The following is a 20,549-nucleotide window of genomic DNA, read 5'->3' as shown; positions in this document are numbered from 1 at the left end:
ATACAACATACTATACATATAAAAATTGTATTAATACTAGGTATATGCCACATATGATCATGGTATCGAACTAATTACATGTATATATGGGCTTATAAAAATAATCTTTGTGGTTTATAAGTTGTGTGGTCTTCAATAAACCAGCGTCTGTTTCTTTGTTTAATTAATAGGTTGAAGGAATAATACCATCATTATTTCTCTTGTTTAAATTAATTATAAGATTAATTAAGTTGCTAATTTAACCTAATTTAACCGATTTTGACCGAAAAGATGCAAGTTTGACCATATCACAACGAATAATTAGATACTGCCACATGGGATTGATGATCATAGTCTTTTTGTTTTTTAGGGAAAAAAATAAATAAATACATAACTAACTAATGATTGAACCATATATTAGAGTATTTGACCTAATCATGATGTGCTTTAATTGTGTATTTGTCTAATTTCAGAAAGAAAGAAAAAAAACCAAAAAATAAATCTATATCGATGTCGGTTTTATAGAACCTACACCTGGTGAAATACATTACATAGTTTTACATCATTGATTTACAGATAGTAACACACATCCATGTATGTGTACTTAAGAGGTACTCCCTCTGTTCCTCAATAACTGTCTCTTTTTTAAATTATTTTTGTTCCATATTATCTGTCACTTTATATTTCCAATACAACATTAATTGTGTAATTATCAATTTTACCCTTATTAACTATCTCCAACACTCTCTCACATTAATTATTAGCAAGGGCATTTTAGTATAAGAACATATATTTTTTTCTAAAACTAAGCAACATTTATTGAGATCCTTAATCCTTGTGCACAAGCTAAAAACGACAATTATAAAGGAACGGAGGGAGTAGTTATCTATATAGATCTACGGTTTAAAACCAAACGAGGCCGAAGAGTGTTGTAGAATTAATAAGGGCATAATTGAAAAATATATAATTAAAGTAGCATTGAAATTCTAAATTAACAGATTATATGGAAAAAAAAAATCAAAAGTGACAAATATAGTGAAACGGATGGAGTAGAAATTAAAATATGTACAACGATTATATATGCAAACGCCGATTTGCACCCAGTTTTGGGGTTTCTGTGTAGAAATGACAAACATTGTTGGTTCTTAAGGGCATCATCAAATGAGGTGTGTAAAACGAGTCTCCGTGTCATATTTTAGAGACTCGTGTAAGAGATCGACTTTTACGTCAAAGTATTTATATAAATAAATAAAAAAATCATCAATTTTTGTAGTAAGAAGATAATTTCTAATTAGACTAAATTGTCAGCGAGTCGGTTAACCGAATCAAAAAAATAACTGACCTGAACCCTGAACCGACTCAGTAGATAGATGGAAAAGTTAAAGGTAAGGTGTTAATTTAAACATGCATGCTATCGTTGTTTTGACAGTATATAATTAATAGTCCATATCTTCACTCAAATTACAAAATCAAGACCACACGTTTTGATATTCATGCTCGAATGAGATTATTCGATTTATATATGTATATATATATATTTCGAAATATTTTGTTTAAAAGATTTTGTTAGGCAAATTGTTTTTATACAACAAAAAAATTAAGAGCACCACCATTTATTCAATGAAAATTGACTAACATTTATGATTTAAATTAGGGTTGTTCATGGGTCGGTTTTACCCGACAACCGACCCATTATCTGCCCGACTATTCTGGCCGATAATTGCCCACCAACCGACCCGTTTTGGTCGGGCCGATAATTTTAACCGACCCATGCATGGTTGGGTCGGGTATAGTTTCTAATTTGTTGAAAAGTCGGTTGGCCGATATTACCCGACCAACCGACTTTTTTTTTTTTTTTTTTTTTTTTTTTTTTTTTAATTTTCTCTTTATGTTTTTACCGACTATTAGTTTCAATATTTAATTTTTGACCTTTCGGTGAAATGAATAAAAATACACAACTAAAAAAACTATACTTCATTTTCTCAAATTAAAATTAAAAGTTTCAGAATTTTGTGTTGTGAAAGTGTGAATGGCTAAAGTGATTCGTTTTAGTTTTTATATTGTTTTTGAAAATTTAATTTGTAACATGTGATATCGTTGAAATTGATTTTGGTCATGAAATATTGGAATGTTTGTTGTTGAATTTTGATAGAGGAATAGCATAATTTTTTTCAATTTTTATTTTTTATTTTAATTAATGTGGCCGATATTGGCCGATAATTTCAACCGACCCGTTTTGGCAACCGACAAAGTCGGTTGCCAACCATTACCCGACTCATAATAGTCGGGCCGATAATGGTTTTACATATTTGTAAAAGTCGGTTGGTCGGGTCGGGCCGATAATCGGCCGATAATCAACCGACCCGACCCATGAACAACCCTAATTTAAATTGTGATCACAATGGTCACAATCGACTTTATTCTTCACTCTTTCATGCACGAGTCATAACGAAAGATACCTGCCTTCTATTTAATGATGAATATGACTTACATTTGCAATATTTGATCACTTATATATCTTCCATTGAGTTGTTTTCATCCACAAAACCAAATTCTAATGCATAGGCCCGGTTCGGACTGGGCCCCCGATTTTTTACGAATTTTAGGGGCTCTCGATTTAAGAGTATTTGTGAATATATTAATTTTTATTTGAGGACTCTTATTTCCATTATAAATATTAAAAATATATTAGTTCGAATTAATTTGTGTTTGTTAGATATTTTAGTGCTTATTTTGATGTTAATATGTTACCACAAAGAATATAACTTTTATTTATTCTTATGTTAATGATTAGTTAAATACATAAGAGCCTCCGTTTCGACCGCCTTCATAAAGTTCGACATTAGCCCCAAAAATTCTAGGAACGGGCCTGCATTAGCAGGCCCAAACATTATCTTTTTTACATTTATAATATCGATATTATTATGTAGTTTATATTATAGTTGATTGGAGAAATACAATTTCTAAACTCAGCCGATTTCGATCCAAAAAAATTGATTTCAAAACAACTTGTTTTGATATATATATGCAGAATTAATGAGAGACTGATTGAAGGTGACTACAAATATGGATGGACCAGAAAATTATATGTTGTATGGAACCAATAATCCGCATGGGTTTCCTTATATATAATGATTTACCGAATTCTCGATTTTTGTGATTTTCTTTTCTTTAATTATTTTATTTTTTTAATTATCTGGTAATCGAGAAATAGGCAAAAGTAGTTGCTGGTCGTGTTCGATCTTGAAATGCTGATAACGTTGGCGAATTGAATCAAAGCCGTGCAAAAATCTTGACCAGAAAGACAAACATATTAACATATTTTTGTTTGATTTTTATCGAGCTTCATAATTTATGTTTGAACTTGGTTTAAGTGTTAGTAGATCGACCTCGAACGAGTTTTAGTTGAAATGACATGAATCGAGCTCGAGTTGTTCCACTAATACGAGTAAATTTGACAAGAGATTAAAAGAGGAATTTATATCGTAGTCGGATGGAACGATTTGAATTTAAGACAATTAGTATCGTCGCCTAGTATCGCCTCTCTTTTGTCCTCCTTCATGTGAGGCGATATCCTTACTTTCAAGAACGGGAGGCGGGTTTTTTCGTATTTCTTGCTTCTGCTTTTTGTCCTCAATTTCTTTGTGTACTTCGCTTTCTGGGTTGGTTTCTACAGATTCGATCGTATGAACTGCTCTTGTGATTTCGTTGTTCGTATACTAGGGTTGGTTTTTTGCTATGATTAGGGTTTCGATATATATTTTTGCCATCTATTATGTAACTTTTCGAGTTCCCAAATCTGAGCACCTGTTGCTATTTCCACTCGGAGACGATGCCAACTTCATCTATCTCACTTGTGCATATGGAGACGGACTTCGCACTGCGTCTACGCTTTCTAGTTATTAGTTTTATTTCATTAAACGAGCCGGGAACAATTTATCTCATATGATGGCTACGCAAGGTTTTTTTAACTGTAACGAGGGTACTTTATTACCTCCGAACGCGGCGCATTTCACCTAAATTTAATATATTGATATTTTTTCTCAAAAAAGAAAAACTTTATTATTTTAAATTTAAAATAGTTAGCTTCAATCTCCAAATTACGGATTCGAATTCGAGAAGAGGGTTTTGAAATCTACCTTAAAACTAAGATCTAAGGATTTAAAATTCAATATGAAACAATAAATCCAAACATGTTTTTAAAGAACTCTAGAGAGTTTCAGTAAATAAATAAATAAAAAGAAAATTGGTATTAATATAATGGACTTACATATATTATTACATAGAAACTTGGGATGGTATATTCCTAAACAACCTCAAAAAAGACACCCAAAAAACAAGTGTCTGATCCCTAATTCCCCTAGAAAAAGAATTACTGCCATTTTTTGGCACACAGAAAAACAATACAAAAAAACACAAGTCATTAATTATTCCACATTAATTTAATGAATTTCCCTGCCCCCTAAAATACTTAAAAAAAAACTTTAGGAAAATACCATTTATAATAAAGAATAAAATTATATAGCAATCTACAGAATAAATAAAAAAACAAAATCAATAAAAAAAAATCGAAAAATTTGGCGAATTTACAGTGTATATGCCTGGTGTCGTGTCGGAAAATGCTGCTTTACTGAACGTACCACCGTATTTCTTTTTTTTGTAGCATCATTCATGTAGAAAATGGAAGTAGGGATTCTCAAGGAGGTCTAATGCGGGCTTCACATCTAAGAAATCCTTCACTTCAATTGAATTCGACAGTTCATCGATCGAGAATGGAATACTGTAATCACACAAAAAAATTAAAAAATAAAATAAATAAAGGGTTAGACTTTGTATTTTCTACTATGGCGAGAAACTAAACGGGGATGTAAGAGAACCTAAGAAAACAATATTTAAGACAAGTACATGTTTAAATCTTACTAATCTCATTATTTTTCGACATTTGCTTTCTCACCTTGAAATGAAGCTTACGAAATCTATTTTCTTTTTTTTTCGCCAACCATGAAATCGAAATTGTGTTGCATGGAAAGAATAAACTAGTTAAACTGCATGACGCCATTCGAGTTATATTTTCCACTTAAGGTCTCGTTTGGTTACCGCTTATTAACTCCTACTGACTAAATAGTAGGCGTTTGGTTGGCAAGATTCAAACTAACTGAACTGAAGCCCGCCTCACAACAAAATTAGTAGATGCCGACTAATTTTGTAGGTAATGACTACACGGGAAAAGGACAATTTTGTCCCTAAATATTATAAAGGGTAAATTACGGTCACACTCTAAGGTAAGATCAAATTACAAAAAAAAAAGAACACTCGTTTGGATAATTACAACCACCACCCCTTCAACTATGAATTTTCTTACACGTCAACCACTGCGGTGTCAAATTTAGTGGAATCTTCAACACTATGTGGAATATTCTCCAGTTTGTACCCGCTTTACCTCATTTGAGCTCCACATTTTGAAACAAGATGATCATAAGATGTGTCTCTTGGCTTGTAAATATCATATTGTGGTGTATTTTTGCACAAAACGAGTACAAACTAGAGGACATTTCACGGAATAGAAGATTCTATTCAATTTGACACTATAAGGGTGGACGTGTAAGAAGATTCATAGTTGAGGGGGGGTTGTAATTACCCAAACAGAAGCGGTTTTTTCGTAATTTGACCTTACATCTGGGGGTGGCCATGATTTATCCATGTTATAAATTATTCGGATAATGAGTATTGTTAAATTAGGGATATTATTGAAAAATTTCATATAATCTTACTACATAATTAATTAATTAGTTACGAGGCAATTAATCCAATCTAGTCCAATATAATTCGACTCGAACTGTGCTTTTTGCTGGTAATTTACTGAAGCCCATAGTCGCATAAATACGTAAATTACCTGGAATTGTCGTCCAACAGAAACGAGTTGCTGACCGCATTGTTGGAGTCCTCTGTCATGAGCACTCTCATACTGGATATAACCTGTTATTACATAAATTAAATTAAATTACTAAAAATAAATAAAAAAATTAATTTCATTTTAGAAAGATGAAAAATACTCGGGGGCTACTACTGAAAAAAATAAATTATATTCCAGCCAAAAGTAAAATGTACTTACTTCAGAAGACACACTTCGAGTATTATAATTATCGTCCCAATATAGAGTACATATTCTGTACAGCTGCTGGACACTAAGAACCTATGAACACCGATAAGAAACTAATTTCAGATAACGAACATATTTATTATTTTTATTTTTTTATAGGTTCAAGTAGAGATGACGTGGCGGAGGTTGATTGGCTTACCGGACATAAATCATTAATTATCTCGTCATACGATATTCTGTACTTCTGATGTATAACCTGCATAGACGAATCGAATTGCATAAGCTTGGATTACCAAATCGAAAAAAAACCGCAAAAATAGATTAAATTTGCAAGAGAAGTAGCAGTTTTTTTAATAGGAATGAACTAACCAAGAATCCAACTGCTTGTCTTATGTGTTTGAGTTCATCCCAAGCGGAGCCCGCGTACTGTGATCCGCGAATAATTCAACAACGAAAGGAGGAAATTAAAAATATATATAAATATAATTACGTCACACAAATAGAATAAAAAAATAGTACTATGAATTAAACAGGAATAAATAATTACCTCGTCTTTTGCTTGGCAGCACCACAATTCCAGCTCAGCTAGCCCCGATTTGACGTACTCCCCGTTGCTAAATGTACAACACTCCCGTCGTAGGAGAAGGCTATATAAGTCACATCATTTTTAGTGGTTAAAATTAGTCATTCTTCTCAGTGCAGAAACGGTTAAAAAATAAAGATAAAAATAAAAATAAAAATAAAAATAAAAATAAAAATAAAAATAAAAATAAAAACACAATCACCTGTTAAAGAGTTGCACGTTTACGTACTGAAACGTTTGAGTAAATATCTTTTGTACGAGAACCGGAGGAACCTTAAAAAAAAAAATTGTTAGCGTTTTTTAGTTACAAAAATACAGTATACGAAATAATGAAACGAAGCATAAATTAAAATAAAAATACATACAAAATTTTCTTTAAGAGTAGTGAGAAGAGTGTTGAGGCAATCAATAATTCCCTGCCAGTGATTCGTATGCGACTCTTTGCCAAACGACCGACCAGATCTCAGCACACTCCCCTTAGATGTCCTTGGAGCCTAAGTTTTATTACACAAAAATCACCGACATAAAGCACTTGTAATAAAATATTTTGAATCTATACGTCACAATCAAATGATCTCTAAATATACCTGAATACATAAAGCAAGAAGTGAGCCCAGCTCCTTCTTCAAATTGTCTCGAATAATACCGTACATTTTTTCTACGTAGGCAATTAGCTGCTGATTGAAAAGAAGAGCCGGGTATTTGGCTTCGACTTGTTTTACTGTTTCGAGAGCCGCCGAAGCGGCACCGAAATTGACGGTAGAAGGCGATGAACGAAATCCCTGTAAGAAAAAAATTGTTTATTATTATTATTATTATTATTATTATTATCCTCGACTGTGTTGTCTTAAAAAATTGCGGAATATATATACCATCGTCATCCTCCCGAAGAGGGAAGTTGGTTGAGGTTTACGAACCGAAGCTGTGCCAGCTGTACCGGCAGGTTTCATACTTTTTTGAAGTAAGAAGAGAAGAGTCGAGGTATTCGAGAGCCAATAAGCCATATGATCGTTGCTGTCTTGATCCTGCAATTAGTTTAGTTGCTTAATTAATTTATATTTTTTAAATCCTTTTGAAGTTGTTAAAAATAAGGGTAAATGACAACCACCCCCTGAGGTATGGTCAAATTACGAAAACCCCCCTCTTGTTTGGGTAATTACAACCACCCCTCAACTATAAATATTCTTACATGTTCACCCTTGCGGTTTCAAATTTAGTAAAATCTTCTAGATTATATGGAATATTATCACTTTTGTACCCGTTTTGTCACATTCGAGCTCCACATTTTGAAGCAAGATGATCATAAGATGTGTTTGGCTTGTATATATCAGATTGTGGTGCAACATAAACTATATTTTTGACACCGTAAGGGTGGAGGTGTAAGAAGACTCATAGTTAAGGGGGCAGATGTAGTTATCCATACAAGAGGGGTTTTTTCGTAATTTGACCATGCCGGGGGGGGGGGGGGGGGGGGGGGTGTTGTAATTTACCCTAAAAATAATAATAATAGTAATAAGTTGATGCTAAGGAAGTGGTGAATTACCTCAATAGCAGAACCAATCATTTGAACGAGACGATCGAACACGCTAGTACGTTCAGCTTCGAAGGATTTCCAGTGCAAAAGACATTTATATATTGTGAAAGCTGCGACGGGTTTGCCTTGACTGAAGCCGACGTCTTTCACTACACATTCCATGAGAGCATCAACATCCTCCTGCAAAAAATAAAAAAAAAAACAAAAAAAATTGATTATCTTCGATTTAATAAAGCAACAATTTTAATTAAATGAAGGGAATCTCGTTCTTTAGATAAACGCACATGCTGACGATCAATCGGGGGTCTCCTTGGTTTGTTGTCGGGGGTTTCAAATCCTTTTTCTGGAGTAAGCAGTAAATCCTACAGAAAACCAATTAATAATCAACATTTTTTTTATTTAAAGAAAAAAAAATGTCGAGATTAAAGCTTTCGATTAAATTAAAAAAAAAATTATTTAAAGAAAAAAGAATAGTACATTGAGTGTGATTGATTCATTAGCATGGTTTCCGTTCTCGAGTACCTGGACACAAGAATACAAGGAATGAGAAAGAATATAGGAGAGAGTAAATATTCTCGAAAAATATAAATATTCGACCTTGGAAGCTAAATCCGGAGAATGTGCTGGCACTCCCTTATTGGTTAACAAGCTTTGCCACTGAGTTTTGTTCTCAGATTCCATGTCCGCTATTCTTTCTTCGAGACTAGGAGAAAAGATAATTTTTGCAACAAAAACGAAGCATGGGAAAATCAGTATAAAGTTTATCGTGCGCCAAAAAAAAAAAAATAATGATTTATTAAAAAAAAAAAACGAACCTGTGCATAGTGGTTTTCAACTTCACAATAATCGATTCTGCCTCCATGGCTTGCTTCAACCTCTCCTCACTAAGTTTGTAAGTCTCTTTGTATTTCTTCTCTGTCTCGATTATTTTTGTTTTCAAAGAGTTGACCAAGTCCTGCATGCAAAAAAAAAAAAGGTATTTAAGGTTGTCTCGTAACTCGTTTACACATATTCGTCATTTACTTTGAACAAGTTGCCACGGGTTATTTATTACCTTGAGTTCTGCGTTTTCAGCGTTGAGCTTTTCGGTCAACTCATGGTCAACGACTGGGACCTCCTGTATTACAGGGATCGTTTCGGCTGCCGTTTTTGCGGCTTCCCTTTCCTTTACTAATGTGTCTTTAGCTTCTTTTAACTGAAGCTGAAGCTCTTGTACGGCTGTTCGTAACTTTGTGTTCTCTTGCGTTTTTGCTTCTTCTAGGTCGGTCTAGAAAAATCGAAAAAGAAAAACGAAAAGGATGAAGAAGAGTTTGTGGTTAAAAATTATGTAATTATAACATGTCGAAGAAGAGATACTACTTACTCTCATTCGTTTCTCGAGCTGTAATCTCCATGTCAATTCCTCGACTTGCTTCTCTAATTTATTCTTTGCAGCTTGTAGAGCGCCAGTTTCTCTAGCCGCCTGTGTTTTAAGAAGATAAGTAGAGAGAGAGAGAGAGAGAGAGAGAGAGAGAGAGAGAGAGAGAGAGATACAGAGAGAGAGAGAGAGAGAGAGAGAGAGAGAGAGAGGCAAACCATCTTCAAACTACGCAGTTCTTTACGAGCAACTCTTCCTCTCCAAGCAGATTGAGTGGTGATTGTAGCTTTCTTCAGCTTCACATATTTCGAATGAGCCAAGAATTTGCGACAATGACTCTGCAATTCAAGTAAGTAACCGAAATTTATATCCAGAATTTATATTTTAAAAAAAAAAAAAAAAAAAAAATCTTGTTCAGATAATTTATCGACAGTTGAAGAACACACCTGGATAAGAATTGCCGCTTTCGTCTGCCGCCTAAACCGAAGCTCATTTCTAGCAGCCATCCCACGCATTCCGGTCTGAACCGAAAGAGCAGAAGCACGTTTTTCTTTATACGATTTTCTTGCAATATACATTCGCAAATCTCTCTGAATTCTCAGACAAGAAGCTTCCCTTCGCTTGGTTTCATAATCGTGCCTCGCAAGTTCTCCTGCAATTAGAAAAAAAAAATAAAAAAAATTCCACTTGCTTTGATAAGCATTGCCGGTCGACGAAATAATGTGAAATATTAATCCAAACAAAATTCAAATTTCAATTACCTCTGCACACGGACTGAATAAGTATTGTGGATCGACGGAATAGTATGAAACTTTTTCGAGCCATGTAAGAACGAATTTTCCTCTGGATAATGCTGGCCGATTTTCCTAAGATCTCGGTTCTTTTAGTGTCCAGCACTGCCATTTGCCCGGCTCTTAGAAACACTTTAGTTTTACCAATCTACGGAAAAGCAAAAAGTGCATTGAAGATATCTATCTACATGCGATTAATTGAAAAGCACTTCGAAAAATAATAAAACAAAAGCGGTCACTCGATTTTTGAGGTAACACTAATGATAATTCCGATAAAATTTCGAATTCAATGTCGGAAAGAAAGATTATGTCACCTGATATCCTTCAAGTCCGACTTTCTCCAGAAGCTTCTTGCAAACCGCAACCTCGTCCGTACTATTAAAAAAAACTAAACGAAGTGTGAAAAGGGCCACGTCACTGATTACGAGGGGGGGGGGGGGGGGGGGTTGAAGTACAGAAACAGTTATAATAAATAACCTTCCGTCTAGAGCTTCGGGTGCAAGTACACCAAAACGGTCGACAAATTCGTAGAAAGGTCTTTTGGTAGGATATCCAGCACAACTTATCCTAATTGCTTCCAGAACACCCTAAATAGTGAAGAGAAACGAGTACGAAAAATGAAACGAGTGCACGATACCAAAAATAAAAATATTAATAATAAATAAATATTTACCCCACAGCGTAGTTGTTGCAGCACATTTTGGTTCTCGAATATATGTGGCTTAAGAAGATTATTCGGCTTCACACATCGAATATAATGTGGTTCGGTGGCGCTCAGAGTTTCGAGCAGGGCTTGTAATTGTTGCTGCAATATTTATCTCATGAAAAAAAAAAGTCGATATCTCGAATGTGACAAAATAATAATAAAATGAAGAAATTCCATACCTTAAACCTCGAGCCAATAGAAGAAAACTTCGACTGCTTGGACGTTTCCTCGTTCGATACTGGAAACAAACTCGAAGCGAACGAACATTTGGAAGCACTCAATAGTGCTTGGTGTTCGGCAATTACGTAATCCTTGTTTTTCTCTAGAAACAACTCGGTTTGATAAGTAACCTGATAGTAGACAATTTTTTTAATGTCGAGATTAGTATTAAAAATAAATAAAAAATAAAAAAAAGCACGACGAAAACTTACATCACCAGCATAATGACAAATGGTGAAGTCGGAACGAGCTAATTTGGGCTTGCTGAAGCGTTTGTGGTTCTTGAAAGTCTGGTACAGCTTTTGTGCAAATGTGTCGTGAGTGGATCTCGGAAACATACTACAAGGCAGAAGAAATTACAGAATCTTTTTAGATTCCCTAGAATATTCCGTAAGAAATTAAATCGGTTGCCCCCTCAAAAGGATGAGAAGCTTACCAAGCTTCGTCGAGAAGTGCGATGATGCCACCTGGCTTCTGAATAGTTTCAAAAAATGGATATAAAATATTAGAAAAAAAATTAAAGAAAATCGTTTTATGTCGGTAATAGAAATAATTGGAGCAGAGGCAAGAGAACCTTTTCGATGAGGTCTAAGACATCTTGATTGTCGATAAACTCGATGTAACTCCAATTTATTTCTTCTCGTGTATACTCCTCTTGCTCCATTTTAAAAACGTGCTGGAAAAAAATATGGAGTTATTTTATAAGTATCGTAAAAATAAAGAATAAGAACGAAGGACGAGATTAAATTAAGTGTACCTGATTAAAATGCTGCTGAAGTTTTTCGTTGGTCAAGTTTATGCAGAACTGTTCGAAACTGCCGATATACAACATTTGAAATTTAAGATTTATGTATTAAGCATTTTCAAGACACGAAACGAATAAGTTCTCTGATTTTTAAACGACGACACGTCGATTGAACGCAAATTATTATATTTAATATGTTCTATTATTTCAGGCTTCGGAAAATTATCATGCAACTTTATATTCATGCAAACGATGAAGACACAGCGTACCGGTTAAGCACCTGTTAGTCTTGAAACTCTCGAATCCGTAAATATCAAGAACCCCGATTAAATATTTCGAATTAGGATCTTGACCGATCGAATTATTGATTTTGTCCACTAGCCTGCAAATTAACGGTAAAAAGGAAAAATAAGAAAATTTAATCCGTTTAAACAATAAAAAAATAAACAGAATTAGGATTAAACGGTTATGCTTACCAATCGAACAGCCTCGAGTAGACAACTTTGGCCAAAGCATCTCTACTTGAAACAGCAGCCTCTGGATCTAACTCTTTGGTGATCGTTTCGTCACGAGTCACTATTACACGTCTGCAAAGGGAATCTTCCAAAGCCTTTTCGTCGCACCTATAGAAATGCAGAAATTCGTCGAAGAAAAAAATAAATTATCGAATAATCTAAGCCCAAAAAGATTTTTAAATTTTAATAATTAAAATTACATGAAAAGCTCCGCTGCAGTTCTTAAATGGAACCAAGATTTTTCGTCCTTGGGCATGGACGAATCGTATTCTTTCCCCTTCGTAAATTCGATGTTCCCGAGATGGAGAATTGCAGCAATAACACGAAATATCGAGTCCTGAAAAAATAAAAAACAAAACATTTTTTTTATTTTTTATTCCCTTGGACAGTTTTCGTGTTAAATTATTTAAAATGAATGAACACCTGTTCCTCGGAACTAATTCCGACGGTATCCATCGCATTCCTCGTTGCAGTATATTCCTTGGCATCATCGATCCCGTCAAGCTCGTAGCAATTCGTCTGGTTCAGGTAATGGAATGTTCTCGGGTTTCCTAATTTCAAATGTTTAATGTCCTGTCGATTAAACGGAAACAATACGATTAATAATCGTGATTATACATGTGAACCTAATATTTAATATTTATTAATCGAGTTATACCTCTGGTGGTGCAGCACAAAGCATATAGAAACAATGGTAGTTCCTCTCGGGATCGGACAGCTGGCAAACTCGAGATCTTTCGAGCAAGTAAGTTCTAATGGCAGCACCAGAGATTCTACCCCTTTCGTCGAACTGAAGCTCCACAAACTTACCGAAACGACTATAATTTATCAATTTTTTTTTCAGTTAGTTAGTTAGTTAGTCACACGAATACGTAAAAACGTACGTAAATGCGTAGACTGTTTATTATTACCTCGAGTTATTATTTCTCACTGTTTTCGCATTACCAAAAGCCTCGAGAACTGGATTCGACTGCAAACCAAGAACAAGAAGATAATTACTCACCGCTATCGATCGATGCTACTAAACTATATACGAAGATTATTTAATTATTACCTCGAGAACTTTTTGCTCGACTGACCTTCCTTCTGACGCCAAACGACCTCCCATGTAAGCAAGATAACGCATGAGCAATTTCGTGCTTTCTGTTTTACCCGCTCCACTCTCTCCACTGACAAGAATTGCCTGACTTATTCCTTCGTTTATCATAAGCCTGCGTCCCGACAAAAATGGTTTCTTTACAACACTAACATATATATATATATATATATATATATATATAATCGAAAAACGATACATGCCTGTACGCAGCATCTGCAACAGCGAAAGGGTGAGGACTCAATTCGCCAAAGGCTGCTCCTTTATATTGTGCCATCATATGACTATCGTACAGATGAGGCAATCTTTGAAACGGATTCACAGCGATTAATATATTTCCGGTGTACGTCTGCAAATAATAAATAAATAAATAAAAAATGAAGTGATAATAATGGGTTCGATTTTCATGCGATGAACAACTACAGTTAAACCTCTATAAATTAATACAGTCGGGACTAGGGAAATTCTATTAATTTAGCAAATTATTAAATTATCGAGTTAATAATTTTAACATGTTTTCACCGAGTTGGGACCGAGATAAACTACTATTTAACCGAGGCTATTAATTTATCGAGGTTCTACTGTACTACGAAACGTGGGACTTACGTATATCTCGTTTATGTCGTATCTGGATTTCAGATTTTGTAATACTCCCGGTTCGTGCAAATACGCGAGCTTTGTCATGTCATCGACCCCACAAGGTGGGGCTTCGGCGTCTTTTGGATATACATTTGACGACTTGACCACAACCTGTAGAAAAAATTGAATCTTGAAATTAAAACAAACAAACATAGAAGATCGAAAATGGTGTGTTTCGAGTTTGCTGAGGAAAAACGGACCGTCTTTCCGGTTGTACAAAGGACTTTGATGTCATCGCCATTGACCGATATGACCTCACCATCAAGCCAGGCTTCATCGTGATCCTCCACCCAAACAAGAGATCCTACAGCCACCGAAGCAACCTGCGAAAAAAATTCGGCACGGTTTACATTTTGGCAGTTGTCTGTACTGGAATTTGCATAATCAACAACCGTGTTTTCAAATTAACGCAGCACAAGCACACAATCGAATGCGTAAGTTGAAATCAAACTACAAGAGCAAAGGACAAACAAACTGGCATTAGGGGCAAAGGACAACACAACATCAGATTTTGTTCGCTTAATAATCGAATTATTTCCGAATGTAACTAACAGAGGGAATATGTGAACAGGGAAAATGAAAAAATTTCGATTAAATGAACAATAAATCACTCAGGTTTTCAAGATTTTAAAAATAAATTAAACTAAAAGAATCAAATAATCATGCCACATGCACTTCAAAATAACAAAATTAAAAAATAAAAATATTAATAACTACCATTTTGCAGTAGCTTCACTCAGATCAGAAACTTCAGCTCCGCATCGATCAAATATCAATCCCCAACCCAAAATTAAAAAAATTAATAATAACAATAATAAATAAATAAATATATTACAGTTCAGAGAGAGCAGATCAATCCACCACTGTTTCTCCAAATACCTAAAAATAAAAAACCTAATCCCAAAAAATCAACAATAAAAAAATACTCTAAATCTTTATGCACAAGTTCTTCGAATTCTTTCTTCACATACACACACACTGCTAAAAAAACTAAAAAATTAAAATAACAAAAAATAAACAAAGATCTGACAGCAGAATGAGCTCCGTACATCCACCGGTCCGATTTTTCAATTAAAAGTGGGAAAAAAATCGGATAGGAGTTGAATTTCTTGTGAAGAACAGTAAAAAAAAAAAAACGAAGGAAAATGAGAGGATTATTAAAACATTAAACCCCTCTTTTTGCTGTGCTAAGTAAAACGGAATTTTGTATTTTCTTTTATTTTTCAGACACAGTCTTTTCTCTTCTGTCCCACGCTGTTCGGGATTTGGTCTTTGTTTTTTCTTTTTTCTTTTTTTTTTTTTTTTATTATTACAACAATTCGTCAATTAATTGAAAACTGTTAGAAATGCCTATTAAATGAGGTTAAAATTCCATTAATGCCCTTCCTAGATACGCGTTATTACAAATTCGGGATTTGGGGGCATCCCTCACCCGACAGGTGACGTAGGGTTTTTTTGAACTGGGGTCCACCGTTTTGAATGCCACGGCGACGGTTTAGGGTTGTTGACCGTATACAAAATACAAATAAATACACAATATATATATACACTGTGTGAGTAATTCTTAATTGTATTTACTCTTAACTATCCATATTTAATTGTATTCAAGAATAGTAGAGTGTTATTTAAAATTGATGTTACTATCACAAGTCACAACTCACAATTATAAATGCACATTAAATATGTGTGTGTGTTATACAATTCAAATAGGGATTATTTGTCAAAACCCCCTCATCACATAAGTCCAATTACAATGAACCCAAATTTATTTGTTAATTTTAAGATAAATCCAAAATATCTTTTATTAATAAAAATTAATTAAGTATCACAATTATACCCTTACCTTATTATAAATATACCTAATATTTGTTTCCTTAATATCACGTTCTCAATCACACCCACAAATCCCGCTCCACAAATCCTTTTTTTCTCTCTAGATTTTATTTTTCCTTTTTCTTTTCTATTCACCGTTGCTCTCCTTCCGATCAACTCTTCTTCCCTCCCCACCGGCGCTACACAGCCTCCACCCGGCGACGGCCCAACCCCCATCGGCCCTACCCCAGCCTCCACCGGCCCCCCCAGCCCCACCTGGCGCCGCCTCAGCCCCCATCCGGCGCCGCCCCATCCCCCACCGGCGCCGTCCCAGCCCCTACCCCTAGTTCCTCTCTCTTCACCGTCGTCGAACGATATTTATGTTGTGGTAGAAAAATGGAGAAAAGGAATGGCAGAAGACGGTGAGGAAGTGTTTGCTACTCCAATAAATTTGATGAAACACCATCTCTCCAATATTCTTGAGGGGTTTATGTATGTATGTATGTGTATGTATTGTTCATGCTCTGTATTGGGGTTGGCATATATATGCCATACTAGCTGATTGAATATATCAATTATAATGCATTTATCGATCTGCACGACTATTGTGATTTATGAGGAAAAGAACAAGCATATATTTCCAGCTTCAAGATGGGACTATTTTTTTTTAGTGGGTGATGTTAATGATATAGTGGATTCCGATAAGTTTGTAGTGTGGATTACGTTAATTTTATATTTCGATTAAATCAATTTCATAGTGGATTTCGATAATTTTAAGGTGGATTTCGATAAATTTATAGTATATTTCGATAAATTTATAGCGGATTTCGATAAATTTATAGTGGATTTTGATAAATTTATAGTGGATTTCGATAAATATGTAGCGGATTTCGATAAATATGTAGTGGATTTCGATAAATATGTAGTGGATTTTGATAAATTTCTAGTGGATTTCGAGAAATTTATAGTGGATTTCGAGAAATTTATAGTAAATTTCGATAAATATATAGCATATTTCGATAAATATGTAGTGGATTTCAATTTGATGAGCTCATAGAAAAATAAAAAGAAAAAATTATAAAAAAACTGTAAAAAACAAAAAAAAATAATATTTTAATCGAAATTTAAAAAAAAAATGAAAAAAGACAATTTAATAAAATATTTTATTTCCAAAAAAAATGAAAAGAAATCAAAAACCAATTTTTTAAAAATTAAAATTGGAAAACCGAAAATAAAAATAAAACCAACTTTTTATAATAAAAAAAGAAATATATAAATAAGAAAATAAAATTTAAAATAAAAATAAAAATAAAACAGAATTAAAAATATATATAAAAATAAAGAAATCCAAAAGATACAAAGTTGTGCTAATTAAGGTAATCTACGCCCAATGAGTTTAGTTAGGGTATTTTGGGTAATTTGAGGCCATTGGACTTATGTCAAAAATCTAATTAAAATTTGGATTTATCAAGAAGTCAAAATGCAATGGAGGGTGTTTATCAAATAGCCCCATTCAAATATTAAAGGTGTAAATAGATCGAGCAAGCCCGATAATGTTAGTGATTTCGCTTGTAATTTCTAAGCTCAAGTTCGAGCCGAGTTTGACGAGCTCAAACTCATTTTTCTTTTTCTTTTTTTTTTCTATCAAAAAAATTGATCCAGACCGAAATCGGCCTATGAGGCCCAAAGTACGAAGCCCGTTAAGAAATAGTTGAGTCCGGTGCACATGACCCACCAGAAAACCAGGCTCATAGAAAGGAATGGTCTTGAACACTCCGTCGGCCCATTAATAAGAGAGTGGAGGCAAACCACCCAAGTACGCGTGCGTCACTCGGGCATCCCATCACCCTAGGAGAGATCGGGGTAAGTCATAAATGATGTTGACAGTATCGCCAGCGGCACATTAAATGATCTGACATGAGCATTTAATGTCCAAATGACCAGGTGCGGCTAAACGGTGTGCACACAAGCATCATAGTCAGACCTATAAGAGGGATTATCATGACCCCGGCCGTCCGGACAGCAAGAAGGGACGCCGCTGGTAATCGCCGACCTGGATTCCCAGGCCCTCGAACGATGAGCTGAGGGGCCATTATAAAAGAGGAGTATATTTGTCTCAAAAAGGGGGTCTCTTTCATGGTCTTTGACACATATAATATCAAATATAAGTAATGTTGCGGCTATATGCAATACTAAAACCACTTGTGCAAGACCAAATTAAAGAAAGATTCCAAAAGATTCTATTTTATTAAAATGAAATGACAAATATACCCATAAATTAAATTGGCTTTTTTTTCTCATGCAAGACCAAATACAAACAATGAGGAAAAAAAAACACAAAAAATAGATGCGTTAATTAAATAAACAAACAGCCCCCCTGCTCAAATCCTACCTACGCCCACCTTCTTTGTCGTCAAAATTCCGCCGCCCAAGCTCTACCATCGATCGCCGCCACCCAACCTTACGGAAAAAGAGGAAAAACAAATTAAATCTGAAACTGGTAAAAATCGACACCAAGGTGTCGAAAAATTGTGCTAGAAATCGACACTTAAGCGTCGAATTTTATAGGCAAAAATTGACATTGACGTGTCGAATTTATAGCACAAATTCGACATTGCCAAATGTCGAATTTTATGCCTAAAAATCGACATCTAAATGTCGATTTTTACCCATAAAATTCGACCTGTACATGTCGAATTCGTTTGCGTGGAATTTTTTTTGGAAAAACGATATTCTAGCTAAAAAAACTCATAAATGCATACCTTATTGGGTTCTTCCATCGTAGAATCTTCTATTTTGATGTATTCTGACTCCATACTAGCCATCTTTGTAAGATTTGTTGAGTTTTGATGATTTTGAATGTTTAGGTTTTATGGGTTTATGGAGAGAAAGGAGAAAGGTCTTGTGGGTTTTGGAAGATGGAGAAGATGAGAGTTGGTCTTGTGGTTTTGTGGTCTTGTGATAGGGTTTTTTGTGTTTTTGAATTTTTGGTCTTGCACATTTGGAAATTTCTATTTTTTTAACAAATAAGGGTATTATAGTATTTATACATTGAAAAATTTAATTTGATCTTGCACAAGTGGTTTTAGTCTTGCATATAGCCACAGCCTATAAGTAATCCTTGCTAAAAACAATCAGTGGGCCATTACTGACTTGACCGTCGGAGGGTTAACTCCAACGTCAGTCCGGTTGTGATAGCTCAAGCAAGCCAAAGGGATCACTGAATCACGTTGTTTTTTGTTCGGATCAAAAATGATATGTTGTAATGAAAAAATAAAAAATGAAATAAACTGATTTTATTTATTATCAGTTCTTCGTATGTATTTATATCATTGTTATAACATCTTATATTATTTATATATTAAATAAAGTTTTAAATAAAATAAAAACAATCAAGAGCCATTTTGTGAGTTCATAAACAACTAAAGTAAATTTAAGGTCAAGCTCAAGAAAATCAATTCTTACCTCGAGACTTTATCAAGTCAACTCAATTCATTCATACCTGCCTGAATGATTCTTTTAGGATATGCTTTTTAATTAATTATTAAGTAATCCACCTATTTGCAAATGCTTATGCAAATACTTATGATGCATGTGTTCAGGATTCGAGCTTCTATCGAAACGGTTCAACTCAACTATGTGCATTATCCAAATACTTGACCCACATTTGAAGCGCCAAATTTCACCGGGATACTCGCAACTCAAGCATCGAGATGCAAAAACTTCCTACAATATTTCGGCGCCAAAATGCCGCCCTCGACCTCCTCGAGACGTGCCCTGATTTCTACAGCCGTCTGAACTCCGCCTTCAAAGTTGGGGTCGTCTTTGGTCTTCCCAAAGCCTATGCCCTCGAAATTGGCGTCGTCGCATCCAAAACTTCCGCCATTGAAATTAATTGGTGCCGCTAGCCACCAAACATCTGCCCTCAAAATTCACATCGCCATCCATACGAATCTAAATCCCGAGAAGTGTGTTTACACCAGCTCCAAAAAAAATTAGAAATTCTGCCAACTCGCTCGAGGCTTCGAAATTTTTGTCGCCAATAACTCTAGCTATGACGCGACACCAACAACGCCTCTATGGGATCCCTGCAGCCTACTTCTAAATTTTGACTACCTTTTGACTCCAACAAAATGGAAAATTTTACGTCTTCGAGCCACCATTTTGAGGTTACTCACAGGTCCACGGCCCCGTGGCCCAACCTGGAAGTGACGGACTTAATGATGTGTATAATTGAACTTTAACCCAAAATGCCCAAAGTGGACCATTAAGGAAAAAGCTCAATTAATTCACCAAATCGGATTTAGAGGGTGTTTGGCTAAGTTTATTTTAAACAGCTGATAAACTCTTACATCTGATAAGATGTTTTTTGAGCTGATAAGTTGTTACATCTTATTTTTAGGATTAATTTTTAGAGTGTTTGGATAATGAACTTATTTCTTATTTTTACACATCATAAGATCTTAAATAAAA

The 20,549-nt window shown here is 34.7% G+C and overlaps 1 protein-coding gene across 2 annotated transcripts; it reads right to left on the bottom strand.

Annotated features, from left to right (window-relative positions):
• Positions 1–4,215: 4,215 nt before the first annotated feature.
• Positions 4,216–15,520, bottom strand: LOC105950183 (myosin-6). 2 transcript variants are annotated; one of them, XM_012973510.2, is made up of 39 exons: positions 14,982–15,520; positions 14,465–14,587; positions 14,232–14,375; positions 13,829–13,974; positions 13,584–13,740; positions 13,441–13,499; positions 13,188–13,347; positions 12,953–13,102; positions 12,730–12,866; positions 12,491–12,637; positions 12,295–12,396; positions 12,027–12,084; positions 11,844–11,945; positions 11,706–11,743; positions 11,482–11,608; positions 11,230–11,400; positions 11,018–11,149; positions 10,822–10,931; positions 10,659–10,719; positions 10,315–10,492; positions 10,000–10,205; positions 9,772–9,891; positions 9,560–9,658; positions 9,251–9,463; positions 9,012–9,151; positions 8,794–8,899; positions 8,674–8,718; positions 8,481–8,558; positions 8,206–8,376; positions 7,535–7,687; positions 7,250–7,444; positions 7,028–7,156; positions 6,865–6,935; positions 6,627–6,726; positions 6,449–6,505; positions 6,279–6,335; positions 6,092–6,172; positions 5,873–5,955; positions 4,216–4,759 (listed from the first exon to the last, which is right to left on the bottom strand). In XM_012973510.2, exons 1-39 carry the CDS (start codon positions 14,982–14,984, stop codon positions 4,645–4,647), a joined length of 4,524 nt encoding a protein of 1,507 aa, XP_012828964.2. In that variant the 5' UTR covers positions 14,985–15,520; the 3' UTR covers positions 4,216–4,644. The 2 variants fall into 2 exon arrangements, with proteins under 2 accessions (XP_012828964.2, XP_088669295.1); XM_088813169.1 differs by having other exon boundaries at positions 10,659–10,931; positions 14,982–15,453.
• Positions 15,521–20,549: the final 5,029 nt, after the last annotated feature.

Source organism: Erythranthe guttata, chromosome 14 (assembly GCF_056151865.1).
Source record: "Erythranthe guttata isolate IM_541 chromosome 14, IM_541, whole genome shotgun sequence".
Lineage (NCBI taxonomy): Eukaryota > Viridiplantae > Streptophyta > Magnoliopsida > Lamiales > Phrymaceae > Erythranthe > Erythranthe guttata.
This window is presented reverse-complemented; position numbering and strand designations above follow the sequence as displayed.